The 19,607-nt window shown below is 43.5% G+C and overlaps 1 protein-coding gene across 4 annotated transcripts in view; it reads left to right on the top strand.

The window, feature by feature from the left end:
- Window positions 1–1,200: 1,200 nt before the first annotated feature.
- REEP3 (receptor accessory protein 3) overlaps window positions 1,201–19,607 on the top strand; it is a 65,351-nt gene continuing 46,944 nt past the window's right edge. Inside the window, exons 1-2 of one of the 4 annotated variants that reach the window (XM_043518582.1) lie at window positions 1,388–1,442; window positions 2,907–3,021. Coding sequence is in view for 2 of the 4 variants with exons in the window: in XM_038410249.2 (XP_038266177.1) it covers window positions 1,411–1,442 (32 nt within the window). In the remaining 2 variants the exon portion in view is untranslated. Of the gene's footprint in view, window positions 1,443–2,906; window positions 3,022–11,495; window positions 11,573–19,607 lie in introns of those variants that run through there. The other 3 variants (XM_038410249.2, XM_043518581.1, XM_043518583.1) reach the window with 3 other exon arrangements.

Below are 19,607 nucleotides of genomic sequence, written 5' to 3' on the forward strand. Positions count from 1 at the left end.
TCCTCTGCTGCGGAAGCCTTGGCTGTGCAGCAATGGAGGCGAGGCATGGACAGATTCCATTGCTGGTAAGGGTGGTGCAGGCATGACAGGAAAAGTTTAGACCCCATTGCACTATTTTAATTAGTGCAATTATTTGAGCATGTTGACTGGAGGTACAATTTTCTTTTACAGGAGCTGTAATGGTTAGCGCCTATCATATAGTTTGGGTTTTTTGTAAATAATTTACTGTTTCAACCAACTTTGCTAGTACTAAAGCTAAACTCAGTGGCCTACATTTGAGGCTCACTTGAAAGCCTTCAATTCTCTTGGATTAACAGCTGGTGATTTTGCTCTTTCATGAATTTGTTCCAGCACCCTCGCTGTTTTGACATGTCTTATTTTGTGGTAGTATCTCCTTTATATTACCTGAAAAACGGTCACAGGGGGGTAGATATCTTTACGCTTTGAAGACTGATGCAAGGAAAGGATTTAGCTCCTTTGAACTATCTATGTCCTCAATTGCTCTTTGGTACTCCAGCAATCCTTCTGATAGTTTTAGGCTTCTTCATGACAAGCTGAAATTATCTCATTTGTGTGTGCATTTTACATCTCCCTCGAACACGATGTTAAAGAGGAATTAGCTAGTTTGTGCTATAACTCAGTGGTTGAGTCATAGCTGTGAGTTAAATCATTACGAGTCTAGAACTGACTAGCTGGAGAACTAATTTAGGGTGTTGAAAAAAATCAGTTTTAACTTTCTGCTGGGGTGACACTTGGCCAGTTCACAGGCAGGTAGCTGGAGACGCCCGTTATTAGCCTTTAATTAGACCTACCTGCCTCTCCCCCAACATCCCGCACCAGGACCCCTTCAGTGGTCCTAGAAGGCGGCTGCTGTTGTATCTGTCTGCCTGGGAGAAAGACTGACCCCCTCGCCCACCCCGGGGCCCTCCCCCACCGGCTCTGTGCCGCGCCGAGACACGAGCAACCCCGAGGCGCTCGCCGCCCACTGAAGAGGACGGGCTTCCAAACGCCGGTCCACGCAGGCGGGAGAGCCGCTGCTGCTCCTCCCCACCCCCGCTCTTGTAGGAACCAGCAGCACCTCTCCTCGAGGCAGGCTAAACCCAGAGGAGACGCAGCCCCGCCCCGCCCCGCCCCGCCCAGAGAAAACTGAGCGCATGCGCTGGCTATGTCGCTGGCCCGCTTCCTGCCCTGCCGCACGTGAGCACAGCGCCTGCGCAACCCAACAAGCGGAGGGGCAGCGCCTTGTGCTGCAGCCAATCACGTTGTAGAGGCGTGGCCTTTCCGAGCCTGGGCGTGGAGTGAGTGGGGCTGCAGGGCCCGGAAGGAAGGCGTACGAGGGGGTGGAGCCACTTACAGGCTCTGGAGTTCCGCTGCCGGTGGCGGCGAGAGGCGGCAGCGGCCTCGGCCAAGATGGTGTCGTGGATGATCTCCCGAGCGGTTGTGTAAGTGACCCGGTTTCCTGTGGGGACCGTGCTCGGGAGCCCAAGTGTCTCCTCTTTTGTGGGTCGGCCTGCGGGGGATGGCTTGGGACCGGTGACCCCGGCGACCCTGCCGAGGCCCCTGGGCAGCTGGCGCGGTTCAGCCGTGCCCCCCTGGGGCTGTTGTTAGAGTCTCCTTAGTACCATCAAGGAGGGACGCGAAGCCGTCCTGTGCAGCCGAAGCGCCGCCCGGTGGCCTCTCTGCTCCTGGGCCCCTGACCGTGGGCGGCACTTATGGCCTGGTGTCCCCGGTTCGGCCCTTTGTCTGGTTGCTGTCACTTGACATTCTTGCGCTGTAGTAACGGTGCAGACAGCTTGGGGGGGCGGCGAATGGGCACCCAGGGCTGTGTCTCCAGAGGGCTCCTTGCTCCTAGTGTGACAGCCTGAGCCAGATTTCTATGCCCTCGGGCAGCATGCCTCGGTCATGTGTGGGCTTGACCTTTGTCTGCCTATGCTTCCAGCGGCTTAGTAAACTTTTCGTGTCCCTCTCTCTGGGGGAGGGAACTCCAGTTATTAGGAAGAGACCGGTATTAGTAATGGGCCATTTGATCATTAGAAACAATAGATAGCTGGTTTCAGAGTAGCAGCTGTGTTGGTCTGTATTTGCAGAAAGAAAGGGAGTACTTGTGGCACCTTAGAGACTAACAATTTTATTTGAGCATAAGCTTTCGTGAGCTACAGCTCACTTCATCGGATGCATCCGATGAAGTGAGCTGTAGCTCACGAAGGCTTATGCTCAAATAAAATTGTTAGTCTCTAAGGTGCCACAAGTACTCCTTTTCTTCTTTTATAGATAGCTGGGTATGTGATGACTGGGAGAATCGAATGGTGACTTGCCTGCCTGGTGCAAAGACCATTGTGATATCAGAGAGGTATAACTAAACCAATCACCACATTGACTTTACAGCTAATTTGCATATAACAATTTGGTTGTTGTAGGAAGACTACACAGATGATGGAGTATTTGGCCCAACTTGCACACCTATGTAAGAGGGTGGAGGTTTAGCTATTAATTAGTCTATAATAATATACCTTCAGACTTTGCTAACAATCATAATTGTGTACTCTAAATCTGCTGAATTTAGGGCGGCAATCAGTTTCCTGACCATAATTGATATATCTATATACTAAACCAAGAGTAGCTTTGTGTGATACCAGAGCTTCTCCTACAATGTGATTGGCCATTTTCCTTCCCCCCCCTTTATTAGAATATACAATAGGCATATAGTTTAAACATAATTATTGTATTAAATAATAACTACATTTCCATAACATGTGATACTTTAAAAAAAATAAGCAAGTTAACTGTTTAAAACATTTGTCCAGTAACAGTTTTAATGAAGAATGGTGTAGAATTTTTAATTAAATTAATTTAATTTAATTAGAATTTTTAGGAACAACTGCAGTGGGACCTCTTAAATTTCACAGGGTTCAAAATGCTTACTAGGAACACTTTTAAAAAACACAAAACAAAACAAAAAAACTCACCAAAGAAACATGTCACAAAAACAGAATACAAGGGATGCTACCAATCCTGATAAAGGTGACTTTTGGTTATCAGCAGCACTTTCCTGAGAACCAATCCTATCTGATTGACTACAATGTTAATGGGATTCGGATATTAGCAACTGTCATGCTGCATATAGACAACTTTGTGGGGGGGTGTTGTGGGGTGTTCTTTAGGGTGAGGGGGTTGACCTCAGTCATCGGCAGATTTATTAGGCTGCAACTAAGGAAGGAAGCATTGCAACTTGCTCAGGGAGAGATCCATCCAACCCCATTGCTTTCTTCCCTGTCTGCGTTTCTGCAAACCTGCCTGTGGCCGGTGACCTTCTCTCTCAAGCAATAATGGGCTGTGGTGCCCAATCCTTGTCCAACTGGGGAGCCCCTGGCAGTGTCCCAGTGCTGTGGACTGGGAGGGAAAGCTGTGGACAGGGAAGCAGCAGGGAGGGGTACTGCAGCCTGGATGCTCCAGGGGCGGGGTTGTTGGAGGCCTGTAGAACTGCATGTTTCAGAGTAGCAGCCGTGTTAGTCTGTATTCGCAAAAAGAAAAGCAGTACTTGTGGCACCTTAGAGACTAACAAATTTATTAGAGCATAAGCTTTCGTGAGCTACAGTGAGCTGTAGCTCACGAAAGCTTATGCTCTAATAAATTTGTTAGTCTCTAAGGTGCCACAAGTACTGCTTTTCTTTTTGTAGAACTGCATGGTATCTCTGCCTGTGCTATCCAGGCTGCGTTCTACCTTGGCGCTGGAGATTGGGGTTTAGCACATCCCATAGTGCTTCCCTGGCTGCAACAAAAGAAAATAGATGTTGGAGTAGAGGGTGGGAGGGCTGCTGAGTGAGTGTATGGCCATAAAAGATGAGGAAACAAATGTGAAGATGGGAGATGTGCTGGTGTACTAGCTTTCCTGTGGATGCTCCCAATGCCAACAGTCAGATGGCGTTTAAGAGGATAAATTCTAAAAGTGAAAAGTGTTAGGCCTTTTATGTATTCAAATACTGACTGCTATATTGTAATGAAAATGCCTACACTTTGACATAAACTGCTTGATAATCTCTGTCCATTTTAGAGAAAATGCTTTTCTCTAATGAAGCTGATATTTTTTGCTGTTTCTGCTGTAAACTATTTACAGTAATAGACATGAAGCTGTAAACTTTTTATTTGTGGTAAGGAAATCATTCCCATGTTGTTGAGCTTGTTTCTCTGCTGCTGTCTTGTCCTTCATTTTGGATTTTGATAATTGTCCCTGTAACTTAAGCTTTATTTGTTTTGACAAACTTCACTGAACAAAGCCCCAAACTAACTGTTCAGTCTCGATAGTGGATGCTTAAGAGTCCAGAAAAATCTTTAGTTAACTTACCCAGTTCGCAAACAAATGTTGTAGTCAAAGACATTGCTAGTCAATGTTTAGATCACTGATGGCTAAAGTAGACTGTGACTGCAAGCATCCCTATTCAAATATTCAATGCATACAGTCATATGTAAACATCCTCATATCAAATGTGTAGCTAAGTATGCAGTCACCTGCTTCCAGTTATTTCTGTTACTGCATTGTCACATATAATTAATACAAAGCAATATAATGTTTGATAAGAACTTCAGTGGGTAAAAAAGCAGAGTCAGCCATCTCATGTAGTAGTTTCATGTATTGTTGAAAGCAACAGTCCTAAAATAGCCATGGCTGAGAACCTCAGTTTGTAATTATGGCATAGGCCCTTAATGATGATGACTGGCATTATTTTACACAAAATGACTGAATGTTGTACTTGGCACGTCTCTCATCCAGAGACTTAAAAGTAAATTAATGCTACAGCAGCCTGTGAAAGAAGCAGTTGTTATGCCCACATTTCAGATTTTTGTGGGGAGGAAGGGGAGAACTGAGGCAGTATGTAGTATGGTTCTGCTCTTTATCTACTCTCCTTGAGAGGCTCAGATAATTTTTGTCTCTTCTGGGAGAAGGGGAGATGTTTAAAAGTACAGGTCTTAAGACCCGCTTCGTACTCAGCTTGCCCCATTTCCTAGCTGCAGATCCCTGACAAAGTGGCTATATCCAGTATCTCAGAAAGGTGGAGGCAGGAGGATGGATGACTGCATCCAGGAGGGTAAACTAAGGGATTGTGAGGCTAGGGGAGTAAAAACTGAAATGGAGTTGGTGAGGGAAGGGAGCTGGAGCTGGAGTGGGAAATGGGGAAGTAGATCAGGAGAAGGTATGGGGCATGCTACAAGTAGGGCTCCAGCAAATTCACTGTCCATTTTGGTGAACTTCACGGTCATGGGATCTAAAAAAAATCCTAAATTTCATGATTTCAGCTATTTAAATCTGAGATTTCATGGTGGTGTAATTTAGGGGTCCTGACCACTGATCCTGCTAAGCTGTGTGCGTGTGCATGCGCACACAGATCGTAAACCCTGCACACACGGCGAAACACCACATGCACAAAAATTTGCACAGAAGAAATTTTTTGTGCACACGGCCTGTCAAAAATTAGAGGGAAGATTGGTCCTGACCCCAAAAATAGTTGTGGGGGTCGCAAGGTTATTGTAGGGCCATTGCGGTATTGCTATCCTTGCTTCTGCTGGTGGCGGCCTTCAGAGCTGGGCAGCTGGAGAGCAGTGGCTGCAGGCCAGGAGACTGGTTCTAAAGGTGGAGCTGCTGCCAGCAGCTGAGCAGAAGTAAGAATGGCAGGGTATGGTATTGCCACTCTTACTTCTGTGCTGCAGCTGGTGGGGTGCTGCCTTGAGAGCTGGCCGCCCGGCCAATAGCTGCCACTCTCTGGCCACCCAGCTCTGAAGGCAGTGCAGAAGTAAGGGTTGCAATACCGCAATCCCCCTGAAATAACCTTGTGATTTCCTTTTGCGTCAGGACCCCCAATTTGAGAAACGCTGGTCTCCCCAGTGAAATCTGTATACTATAGGGTAAAAGCACACAAAAGACCAGATTTGACGTGGGGGAGGGGAGACCATATTTCATGGTCCATGACGCGTTTTTCATGGCCTTCAATTTGGTAGGGCCCCAGCTATAAGAGCCGGCTTTCAATTAAATGGTCTCCAGTCTTTGATTCCTTCCTTTCTTGCTTCTTGATCTGCTCCTCTGCCCTGCCCTGTCCCTCCTCCCCTGGCCCTGTTCTGCTGGACCCAGTTTTGTGGGTTTGGAAATGGAATGACACAGTGGGAAAGATATAAACATTGGTGCCCCTCAGCCAAACAGTGCTTATCTCTGGGCCTTGCAGAAGTTGAGTTGTCTAGTGTTTGAAAAGGGAAGTCATGTAACTGAATTGCGTATGGTGCGGTTGTTCTTATCTATATAATATCTACATGAGTCCTGTATATTTTAAATAGAGACAGACCAGATTGCACACAAACTACTCCAGAAACCCTGGTTTTATTCATCCTGAGCAGCCTCCTGGAACAGCTGCCTTTATTGGTGTCCCTCCAGGTCTCCAGCTGTTGTCCCAACTGCCATAGAACCTTTGCCTCCTGGCTGACGTACTGCTTTCTATTTGGTAGCCAGAAAAGGTGCAGTAGATTCATCTGAAGCAGACATAACCTGGCCCTCTGCTGATCTGTTAGACAGTGGATTTGCTATATTTGCCCCAAGTGTCTTTAAAACAAAACAACCTAAAATGATAGTTTCTCTAGAAGAGTCTCCTGAAATTGAAGTCTAATCTCAGATTTAGTAAAATTACAGTGATGTGTAGTGACTGCTAGGGCTGGAAGGAATCTGATCAGAGCCAAGACTGGAGTACATACTTTTGACTAATATGTGGACAGTCTTGAAAAATATTAGAAGGGGTTAAAATAACTGGCCCATATATTGTCAGTGCTTGGATGAATCCTTCGTGAAATATCTGAACTTGTCTAAGCAAATGCTTTATTATAGGGCTGTCAATTAATCGCAGTTAATTCATAATTAATTCAAATTAATTGTGATTAATCCCAGTTTTAATCACACTGTTAAACAATAGAATACCAATTGAAATGTATTAAATATTTTTGGATGTTTTTCTATGTTTTCAAATATATTGATTTCAGTTACAACACAGAATACAAATTGTACAGTGCTCATTTTGTCTTATTACAAATATTTGCACTTGAAAATGAAAAAATAAATAGCATTTTTTTCAATTCACCTCATACAAGTACTGTATTGCAATCTCCATATCATGAAAGTTGAATTTACAAATGTAGAATTGTGTGGTGGGTGGGGGGGAACCAACAAAAAAAAACCCCTGAACTCAAAAACAAAACAGTCGAACTTTAGAGCCTACAAGTCCACTCAGTCCGACTTCTTGATCAGCCAATTGCTCAGACAAACAAGTTTGTTTACATTTGCAGGAGATAATGCTGCCTGCTTCTTGTTTACAATGTCACCTGAAAGTGAGAACCGGCATTTGCATGGCATTGTTGTAGCTGGCATTGCAAGGTATTAACGTGCCAGATGCGCTAAATAGTCGTATGCCTCTTCATGCTTTGGCCACCATTCCAGAGCGCATGCTTCCATGCTAATAATGGGTTCTGCTTGATAATGATCCAAAGCAGTGCAGACTGACGAATGTTCATTTTATTATCTGAGTCACATGCTGAACAAGAAGTAGGACTGAGTGAATTTGTTCCTACATGTTTTGGTGACTTCTACTGTTTAAAAACTACTTTCACTGAACTTGAACTATGAATCAAAGCATTCTTTCTCACTTGTAGGGTCTTAGCAATTGTGTATATATCAGTTACTGGAAGACAATATGTTGTCAAACTTGAAACTAAATTATCTATATACTAGGTGTCAGTTACAGCCTGATATGGGTAAGATGAGACTATTCTGTAGCAGCATGTTTGGCACTAATAATAATAACGTGATGTGTCCTACATAAACAAAAGTAATGTCCTCTTTATTTAAAAAAACAAAACAAAACCCAAACCTTGTGAAAAACAAACTGTTTTTTTTTCCTAGTTACCACGTTATGCTCTTCAGAAACGAAAGGTCTCCCATACATGGGACTTTTTAACTGAGAAAAAGTAATATTGTACGTACAACTTAGCCACCTGGGTCAATTGAGTTGGAAGGTCAGATTGTCAAAAGATGATTTATTGGTCCATATTACAACTGAAGATTCTCTTGGCTCCCTGTCACTTGTACTTATTATAGAACTCATCAAGACTATGGCTGAGTGTCTGTCACAGAAGTCACGGATTCCACTTACCTCACGGGGGAGAGGGGGCAGCTCCCACGGCCATGACCCTGCAACTCTGAGGTGGAGGGGCAAGGGGGCTCCACCTGCAGGTGCCACCGCTGCAGTTCCCAGCCAATGGGAGCTGCGGAGCCAGCGCTTGGGGCAAGAGCAGTGCCTGGAACCCCCCTGGTTGTCCCTCCCCTTAGGAGCTACAGGGACACAGTAGTTGGAGCCGGCTAGGGAGCCTGCCAGCCCTGCCCCGAGCCCCAGCGGGGGTCCTGGAACACGCGTTGAGCCCCAGTCGGGGTCCTGGCCTAAGATTTAATTACGGGTATGTAGTAAAAGTCATGGATAGGTCATGGCTGTGAAATTTTGTTTACTGTCCATGACTTGTACTAAAAATACCCATGACTAAAACGTAGCCTTAATCGTGATTTATTTCTCTAACCTGGAATATTAAAGGAAGAGAGGGATGGGTAAGTGCAGCAGCCTTTAAACCCTGGAGTTAGTATGCTGCCATTCATACTGTAGTTAAACATAGCTTTGCCTTTGCCCAGAGACACTATTGGAATTTTTCTGGTAATTCACTTAAGTGTAGAAGCTGGTGATAGATGGGTTGTGCCATGTAGTGTATTACCTTCCAAAGTAGGATTGTTCTCAATATGGTCTTTGTTTTGTTTTTTTTAAATAAGCGTTTTTCTCAGTCCACTGAGAAATGTGTTTTAAATGTGGTGTTTGACAAAAACCTCGTAGCTGTTTAATTACTTTGGAGGCATCTGAATGGCTCTGAGGGTAGATAAGTCTCAGCTTCTGTCCACGATTAAGATGTGGCTCGGTCTGATAGTGATGCTAAAACACTGACCAGTCACCATATAGGTGAATTATGTTAGTGTCAGTCCACTGCTTAAAACGTGTGTCCACCTAACCTACATTTTGCAATTGTCTGTATTTAACTGAGGTGACACACTGACTTGCAACTCCATTCCCAGTTTTGTCCTCTACTGTACTCTTAATACTGGTTTTAAATAAAATATTCCCAAAATATGGGAAATTGATGTTTGAATAAAAGTTTTGTTAGTGATGATAAAAATAGCCAACATCGTGTAATACTTTGAAATGCTGCTTGGTTTTGTTTTAAATTATATGTTTTGAAGAGAAGCTTGTACAAACCACTTTGGGTTGAAGCTTCCATTGTCTGCACCAAACAAATGATTTATAATGTTGAGTTGTGTTAAACCTTTGGGAAGCATGGCAAAAAGTTTTCTTGTTTGTCTCCTTGAATTTCCAAAGCCTGGAACATAATACATCGTTTGAACTGAGGGTGCATGCTCTAAAGGGAAACAATAATATGGTCCAGTGATGAGAACACAAAATGCAAAAGAGCCAAAAGACTTGGGTTGTATTCACAGTTGTCACTAACGTGTGACCTTAAGTGAACTTGTCAGTGACTTGCCCTCTGTATCTGTAAAAATTGGTAATTTACTTTCTGCAGAGTGCAGTGCAATTTTTTTGGGTGTACAGCAATAAGCGTAAAGTACCGTCTCCACCTCCCGCTTGCCCATCACTCTGTTACTATCAAAAGCATTGGAGCCTGAAATGGATTCAGAATGCTTCTGATAGCATTAAGGAATAAAAACAGTTTCTCCGTACAACACACAGAGATAGTAGTTTCATAGAGTAAGGCCAGAAAGGACTATTAGATCTCCCAGTCTGACCTCCTGTATGTCATATGTCCATATCTTTCACCTGGATACCACTATATTAAGACCAAAACCTGAAGCTAAACTAAAATTTATCAGTCTTTGGGATAGTAAACTGCATGCTGCAGGAAGTGAATGGGTGAGAGTAATGGGATCAGTTACTCGTGAGGGAATTCTGTTCCTAAAAATTATGTGCACGATATTTTAAAATTCTGCAAATCTCATTTGTCAATTAAATGTGGCTCCATCATGGCAGTGGGGAGCACAGGCCACTAGCTGCATTGAGGTGGGAGATTACCCTGAAGCTCCCACCTCCTCTAGTACAGGGACTCGGCAGTGAGGCTGCATCTGATCCTAACACAGTACAGGGGCTGGGCCTGCCCCAGAAACATCCTGGGGCTCTGCGCCAAGCGCACCAGGTGTTGGTGGGCAAGTTCAGCCCAGTGGGATCCAAGTGTGGAGGGGCTTAGTTTGGCAGGATTTAGGTGTGGAGTGAGAGGTTTCTGTGTGGGGCAGTCTGGGTGTGGGTGGCTCAATGGGAAGTCTGGAGGCACAGGGACTGGGGGGGAATTCTGGGTGCAGGGGCAATGGGACTCTGCAGGGGATCCACAAGAAGGTGGTTGGGACACAGCGCAGGGGTATGTCTGCATTTGGGGGGGCTCAATGGGGGCGGTCTGGGTGCTGGAGGAGTGGAGCTTGATGGAGTGGGGGTCCAGATGCAGCTGGTTGGGGGTCTGGATGTGGGGGGCTCGTCAGAGGAATCCAAGTGTAGGGGGGTAGGGCTTGTCAGGGTGAGGGTTCAATGGGCCTGCTTAATGGGGGAGCTCCGGCTGCTGCTGAGGGGATGCCACATGCTGTGCTTGTGCTTCTCTTCGCTCCCCCGCCCCCAACATGTGATTCTCCTCACTCCCACATTCCCCTACCCTATTCCACTGCTCCCCCTACCCTCCCATATCCCGCTCCACCGTAGGCGCACTCTGTTGCACAGAAACCAGAAAGGCTTCTAGCACACAGAAAGGGTGCATGACTGGCACTAGGACCTAGGAGACGGCATTCATCTGCAGAGTCACAGATGCAGCCTCCTTCAGCTGAGCAGTTCTGCTGCTTGCAGAAATGGGGGATGGGGGCAGTGGCTCATAACCACGTGTGGCCCCTGTGCCTTGCCTCTGTTGGGGGTGCATTCTCCCATGGGCACAGTTTTTGGGGTAGTCTTCCCCCCCTACCCCATGGCTTCCCTTTGCTTCACTGCTGTTTTCTGCAGGGAAGCACAGGAATTCTGCAGGAGGGTGTGTGTTTTCTGCAGGCATGCAGTCTCACAAAATTCCCCCAGGAGTAGAGCTGATGCTGGAATTTAGTCTTCTGCTCTGCAGCCCAGCACACCTTTTGTTTAGTTCAAATGGTATTTTATAGCTGCTGCTTTGCCTATATACTCTCTGGTGCTACATAGGGAACTCTATAGGGCTGGAAGCATGCTCAGTGCAGTTGACCCATAGCAAAAACTGAGAGGCTGAAGCATGCCTGGATCAAATGGAGAATGGCTAAATGTATTCTGTGGGGGATGACATTCTTAGTTAATGCTCTTGGTATATATTCCAGATTACAAACTGTTTTTAAATGTATGTATCTCCCACATTTCAGATGGAAGAATACCAAAAGCATTGTGTTGTGGCATACAAAACAACACTCATGCATGTTTTGCTATCCAGAATATGCTTAACTGAGGTATTCAAGCTGATAAATTATTCCACCACAGGTATGGAAGTGTTTATCTTTTGTAATCTTATGTGAAACCAAAAACTAATACGTTAATACAGATACATTTCAGGAATTTAAGGGTCCAAAGCTAAATCTGGTATCCAAATACCTCATGTGCATTTTGGATCTGGATGGCTTTTAATCCCTGATGACCAAGTCCATAAAAACACAGGTCTCTAAAAGATGTGAATGTGTAACAAACAACCTCTCTCCCATATGTTTTGTGTTTAAAGGAAAGCTATCTCTTTGCTGTGGACAAGCTGGTTGATCTTTTAAAAGACAACTGAAATTTGTCATGAAATTCCAGAATTTTCACTATGTGAAAATAACATGCCATGATAGAAACTTCAGATTTTGAAGACTATTGAAAAGAACATGAATTAGACACTTCAAAGGGATGTTAATTATCTTTGAATTTAAAGGTGTTTCTTTGGGTTGTAGCAAACTATTGGCTACAGTAGTAGTGATGCTAAACAATTTGGTGCCAATTTGCCGCTGGAAAATCATCCCTGTGACAGACACAGGTGTATGCTGTAATGATACAGAAATAGTCCTTATTCCTTTAAGAATATAGCTTTTTGATGGCAGATATGATTTGAATGTAACCAGCAAAAGACGTGCAAGGTACATTATCTATTTGAATGTAACGTTTTTGGAAAATGTTTTCCAGAAGTGCAAAATATTAAACCAAACATTGAGCCTTTGTTTTTCAGCATAAACGTGTAGTAGGTAGCAATAATTCAAATTAGGAAGCATTTTACAATTTTGTTAAAATAATGAGGCAACTACTTTTGTGAACAAGACTAAGGAACTCTCAAATAGGCATGAGTATAGACAGAGAGAAAAGGGGTTAACTAATATTGAACATTCCCCATTTGTTTTCTAACTTCAGATCAGCAATCTGCTCCCATGTCCAGATGTCACAATTTCATCTGAGCTAAAGTTTTTTGGAAAGAAATGTGTATCCCCTGCTTTTACTTAATTTCTATTTTACTTATTTTTTTTTAAGTGCAAGAATCCAAGACAGAAGAACTTTCTGTGAAGAGTTCCAATATAATGCTTTTTGCTTTGTTTCCCTTTGCTAATGTGGCTGTTGTAATAGAAATCCTGGCTTTGGAAGCCAAGAGTAGATAAGGAAAAATGTGCCCTCCTTTCCTTCCCATTCACTCTCTGGTATTTTGTTCTGGCTGTTGTCATAATTTTCTCCTTATGTAACTTTCATATCCAGGCCTCAAAGGAATCTATGGTGAAAAGTCTGTAGAAGGAAATTCTTGTTTAGTTCTCAGAGTAGCAGCCATGTTAGTCTGTATTGGCAAAAAGAAAAGGAGTACTTGTGGCACCTTGGAGACTAACAAATTTATTTGAGCATAAGCTTTCGTGAGCTACAGCTCACTTCATCGGATGCATTCCAACTTGTTTTTAGTCTCTTTAGGTACTGCCAGTCAAGTGTGACTTCCTTGCCCATAAGGAATGGAATTCCCTTTTCTGAAGTAGTTCACATGCTGGTGCTGAAGTTAGACCAACAGGAGCCCAGTTATAACCAAAGCTTGCCTCTGGTAGATAAGCTTAATGAAAACATCAGTGTCTAACCTTAGGCCTGCAGCTGCCACTTGGAAAAATATGAAGGGTAGCTCTGCCCTTTCTGGTGTATTATATTACAATAATGTTGTATGATTAACAGCTAATCATAACTTAAATGCATAATGCCCTGGGATAGGTTACATAGGTAACTGCCACCACCTGACATTCAATCACGTAACAGTGTAACTTTAAGTTTTTCCTAACAGATACTTTAACATTATTCACAAAAAGATTCAGAAGTTAAGAAACTCTTCCATGTTACAGAATGATTAGCATAATAGTGACTATGTTGTCTGTCTTGAGAATAATATAACGCTGGAAAAATATATCCGAGAAAAAGGGAAGGATGACTCTGTACCCTGTGACCTTTTAAATAACAAAAGGATTGTTTTCCTCAGGAGGATGAATGGATAATTGCTGCTTGGAGTACAAATGAGGGATGAGTATTTAAAGCTGTCTCACTGTCAAAAGTTAAATAGAACCAGTATAATGAGGAACATTTTAAATTTTTTAATTCTTCAGCCTTCAAGGGGGAGAAGGGATGTGTCCCGCTCTCTCTCTCTTCCCTCCCTCCCCCCGTCTTAACCGGGGTATGTCAGAGTTCTATTCAAATTCATCAGTGGTATAGTTGGAATGTAGCAATGTCTTACAACTGAACATATTAGATTCAGTTTACCAGTGAAAAATAACAGTGGCTTTATTTCTGCATCAAAGTAATATATTGAATAACAGTAGTGAACATGTTTCAGAGTAGCAGCCGTGTTAGTCTGTATTCGCAAAAAGAAAAGGAGGACTTGTGGCACCTTAGAGACTAACAAATTTATTAGAGCAGAAGCTTTCGTGAGCTACAGTTCACTTCATCGGATGCATTTGGTGGAAAAAACGGAGAGATTTATATATATACACACACACACACACACACACACAGAGAACATGAAACAATGGGTTTATCATACACACTGTAAAGAGAGTGATCACTTAAGATAAGCCATCACTAGCAGCGGGGGGGGGGGGGGAACCTTTCATGGTGACAAGCAAGGTAGGCTAATTCCAGCAGTTAACGAGAATATCAGAGGAACAGTGGGGGTGGGATGGGGTGGGGGGGAGAAATACCATGGGGAAATAGTTTTACTTTGTGTAATGACTCATCCATTCCCAGTCTCTATTCAAGCCTAAGTTAATTGTATCCAGTTTGCAAATTAATTCCAATTCAGCAGTCTCTCGTTGGAGTCTGTTTTTGAAGCTTTTTTGTTGAAGGATAGCCACTCTTAGGTCTGTGATCGAGTGACCAGAGAGATTGAAGTGTTCTCCAACTGGTTTTTGAATGTTATAATTCTTGACGTCTGATTTGTGTCCATTCATTCTTGTACGTAGAGACTGTCCAGTTTGGCCAATGTACATGGCAGAGGGGCATTGCTGGCACATGATGGCATATATCACATTGGTAGATGCGCCGGTGAACGAGCCTCTGATAGTGTGGCTGACGTGATTAGGCCCTATGATGGTATCCCCTGAATAGATATGTGGACAGAGTTGGCAACGGGCTTTGTTGCAAGGATAGGTTCCTGGGTTAGTGGTTCTATTGTGTGGTGTGTGGTTGCTGGTGAGTATTTGCTTCAGATTGGGGGGCTGTCTGTAAGCAAGGACTGGTCTGTCTCCCAAGATCTGAGAGAGTGATGGGTCGTCCTTCAGGATAGGTTGTAGATCCTTGATGATGCGTTGGAGAGGTTTTAGTTGGGGGCTGAAGGTGATGGCTAGTGGCGTTCTGTTGTTTTCTTTGTTGGGCTTGTCCTGTAGTAGGTGACTTCTGGGTACTCTTCTGGCTCTGTCAATCTGTTTCTTCACTTCAGCAGGTGGGTATTGTAGTTGTAGGAATGCATGATAGAGATCTTGTAGGTGTTTGTCTCTGTCTGAGGGGTTGGAGCAAATGCGGTTATATCGTAGCGCTTGGCTGTAGACAATGGATCGAGTGGTATGATCTGGATGAAAGCTAGAGGCATGTAGGTAGGAATAGCGGTCAGTAGGTTTCCGATATAGGGTGGTGTTTATGTGACCATCGCTTATTAGCACCGTAGTGTCCAGGAAGTGGATCTCTTGTGTGGACTGGTCCAGGCTGAGGTTGATGGTGGGTTGGAAATTGTTGAAATCATGGTGGAATTCCTCAAGAGCTTCTTTTCCATGGGTCCAGATGATGAAGATGTCATCAATGTAGCGCAAGTAGAGTAGGGGCATTGGGGGACGAGAGCTGAGGAAGTGTTGTTCTAAGTCAGCCATAAAAATGTTGGCATACTGTGGGGCCATGCGGGTACCCATTGCAGTGCCGCTGATTTGAAGGTATACATTGTCACCAAATGTGAAATAGTTATGGGTCAGGACAAAGTCACAAAGTTCTGCCACCAGGTTAGCCGTGACAGTATCGGGGATACTGTTCCTGACGGCTTGTAGTCCATCTTTGTGTGGAATGTTGGTGTAGAGGGCTTCTACATCCATAGTGGCTAGGATGGTGTTTTTACGAAGATCACCAATGGACTGTAGTTTCCTCAGGAAATCGGTGGTGTCTTGAAGATAGCTGGGAGTGCTGGTAACGAAGGGCCTGAGGAGGGAGTCTACATAGCCAGACAATCCTGCTGTCAGGGTGCCAATGCCTGAGATGATGGGGCGTCCAGGATTTCCAGGTTTATGGATCTTGGGTAGCAGATAGAATACCCCAGGTCGGGGCTCCAGGGGTGTGTCTGTGCGGATTTGTTCTTGTGCTTTTTCAGGGAGTTTCTTGAGCAAATGCTGTAGTTTCTTTTGGTAACTCTCAGTGGGATCAGAGGGTAATGGCTTGTAGAAAGTGGTGTTGGAGAGCTGCCTAGTAGCCTCTTGTTCATACTCCGACCTATTCATGATGACCACAGCACCTCCTTTGTCAGCCTTTTTGATTATGATGTCAGAGTTGTTTGAGGCTGTGGATGGCACTGTGTTCTGCATGGCTGAGGTTATGGGGTAAGCGATGCTGCTTTTCCACAATTTCAGCTCGTGCACGTCGGCGGAAGCAGTCTATGTAGAAATCCAGGCTGCCCTTTCGACCTTCAGGAGGAGTCCACCCAGAATCCTTCTTTTTGTAGTGTTGGCAGGAAGGTCTCTGTGGGTTAATATGTTGGTCAGAGGTGTGTTGGAAATATTCCTTGAGTCTGAGACGTCGAAAATAGGATTCTAGGTCACCACAGAACTGTATCATGTTCGTGGGGGTGGAGGGGCAAAAGGAGAGGCCCCGAGATAGGACAGATTCTTCCGCTGGGCTAAGAGTATAGTTGGATAGATTAACAATATTGCTGGGTGGGTTACGGGAACCATTGTTGTGGCCCCTTGTGGCATATAGTAGTTTAGATAGCTTAGTGTCCTTTTTCTTTTGTAGAGAATCAAAGTGTGTTTTGTAAATGGCTTGTCTAGTTTTTGTAGAGTCCAGCCACGAGGAAGTTTGTGTGGAAGGTTGGTTCTTTATGAGAGTATCCAGTTTTGAGAGCTCATTCTTAATCTTTCCCTGTTTGCTGTAGAGGATGTTGATCAGGTGGTTCCGCAGTTTCCTTGAGAGTGTGTGGCACAAGCTGTCAGCATAGTCTGTGTGGTATGTAGATTGTAATGGATTTTTTACCTTCAGTCCTTTCGGTATGATGTCCATCTGTTTGCATTTGGAGAGGAAGATGATGTCTGTCTGTATCTGTGTGAGTTTTTTCATGAAGTTGACAGATTTCCACTCTATACGGCTAAATTCAGTGCCTTGCATAATCACAGGTTTCAGAGTAGCAGCCGTGTTAGTCTGTATTCGCAAAAAGAAAAGGAGTACTTGTGGCACCTTAGAGACTAACAAATTTATTAGAGCATAAGCTTTCGTGAGCTACAGCTCACTTCATCGGATGCGTTTGGTGGGGAAAAAAAAAGTGAGTGATAAATGGTATCAATAAGAAACATGATGGTATTTCCACTGGTATTTTTTTGTAATGGTGTGTGCCCCTGAGAGGGTCAGTCCATGAGTGGGACTTTGTGGAACTTATGAAATGTAATTTCTTTTTTTTTCTTTCTTTTCCTGTTGTCTTTCAGCTGCATCAGAGCCTTCTCAGTTCAATTTCAAATTTGGCTATTTGATGCTTGCATGCTTTCCCGCTTGGATCTGAATTGAAGATGATGTCAGTTGGAGATGTTTATGAAATTCTTAACTTTTTAATTTTGAATGAGCTGATGGCAGATCTTCAGTTGGAAGGATGGAGTCAAGGTGCATCAGCATCTGCTCTCGCCATATTTGAGTCTAAGAAAATATTGAGGGAATTTAAGCTATGTTGCTAAGAGTACTACATTAATGTTGAATACATCTGGAAAAATGAAATAGCCATGCCTACAACTAGCAGTAAAAACACACTAGTAAACAGGATTACCTATAAATCTAGCAGTGTGGAATAAAGTAAATTAGATTCAGTTGAAAACAGCTTCAGTTTGAGAAGCTGTCTTTCTTCTCATCTGCTCATCTTATCTTCTCATGAGCAATGCACCAATATCAACTATTAAACACAAATTCCTTTTAATAATTTTAAGGTCTGCAGCACACAAGCTGGATAAGCGTAAACACAATCTGATTTGTCCTTTAAATTGTCTTAGATATTCCCACAATATCTATATCCAAGGATGGAAATCTTTGTCACATGGTGGAATATTTAAGTGTTCCTCAAATGCTGGGACTTTTTAATGTTGGTTTCTGCAGGGGAATAGAGTTCAGTAGATGCTGCACTCTTTGGAGCTGTGGCAGCAATATTGTGTAATGTTGAGATCCAATGCTTGTCCTCAGTACCCAGTCAGCTGCAGCCCCTCACCCCACACACACTGATCCCTCTCTATAGATCTGGAAGCAAATCTGAAGATGCAAGTAAACATTTAAAAAAATATATATTCTTTGTTTTTAGGTCATAGGTGTGGGCAAAAATGTCAGTTTCGTAACTGGTATACTTTCCAGATGACTCTGGATTAGATGAATTTTTCATGTCCTGACTGAGGACCAGTGGTAGCCATGTGGGGAAACTTCACACTTCCTGCTTGCATCACAATTGGCTAAATATGTTGCTCTCAATCCCTATTTGTGATTTTTTTTTTCTTTCAATGGGTTGCTTGTGATGGTAGAGGGTGGGCTCAACAGCGCTGGGGATCATTTTCAGTTCATGTCTTACGTTGCTAAAATCTAATTCTTCAGGGTTTCAGCTGGATACTTGCAGGGATCACCTCTCTCCCAAAAATGTACATATTTTTTTAATTTCCTTTTTCTGAAGCATCGGAGATGGCCATGGCTAGAGATAGTCTTGGGCGGCTAGGACTCTGAGGTGGCACGGAGTATTTTCTCTCTGAGGTGATGGGTTGTCTGGTTCTTACTCACAGGCTCATGATCTAATGGATGGCCATACTTTGGGTCAGGAAGAAATTTTGCCCTAGATCAGACTGGCAGTGACCTCAGGGTTTTTTACTTTCCTTTGCAATGTGTGGGTGCAGGTCACTTGCCAGGATTGTGAGGGTACATCTTACTTAATCATTTTCGTGCCGTTGGAGAGTCCTCAGGCACCTCAGTCCCTACTGTTTTCTGTCTGTTGCATGTAGTAGTCTAGTCTCCTGTGTGCTGTAATACTTGGGTCTACTTTCGGTTACTGGGTTTAGTGTGCAGGTGCTGGGTTGTGTTGTGTTGGTCGCCTGTGATATGCAGGAAGTCAGACTAGATAATCTGGTGGTCCCTTCTGGCTTTAAAATCTGACTATAAGATTAGGAAAAACATTGTCTGAGACTTTATCTTACTATTTCCCATCTTAATTCCAACGTAATTTTAGCCGACTTCAGGCTAGAATTATGAACTAGGGTTTTAGACTATCTAGCTAATATGATTCTGGTTACTGTAGAGTGAAAATTACGTTTCAATGCTTGGTTCATGTTTTCATATGGTCCTTCAAATTTTTTTAAAAATAAAAAGTTGTTTGAAAACCACTATTGTTGAATTTAAACTCTTCCTTAAACTGTGCAGATGTCTTGATCAACCACCATAAATCATGCATTGATTTATTGAATGTGAAAATCTATTTTTCTCTTACTTGCCAAGACCAGAATTTAGTTTTGTATTTTTCCCAGCAAGAGCATCCCAACAGCTGGTTTAGATTGTATTTGGTTCTCCTGTCCTTACTTTGTTTGTTTTTTATCATGAAGATTTAATTAATGTAAATCAAAGAACTTTGTGCTTTATTAAATTGGAGTTTGAAGATCATTTCTTCCAGGATCTATGTCTTCAAGAAATTCTGCATAATGTAGTCTTTGCTTATACCAGACAATTTCAGAGCGCTTCTGGAGGGGTACAGTAGAACCTCAGAGTTGCAAACGACCTCCATTCCCCAGATGTTCATAACTCTGAAATGTT

Source organism: Dermochelys coriacea, chromosome 7 (genome assembly GCF_009764565.3).
Source record: "Dermochelys coriacea isolate rDerCor1 chromosome 7, rDerCor1.pri.v4, whole genome shotgun sequence".
Lineage (NCBI taxonomy): Eukaryota > Metazoa > Chordata > Testudines > Dermochelyidae > Dermochelys > Dermochelys coriacea.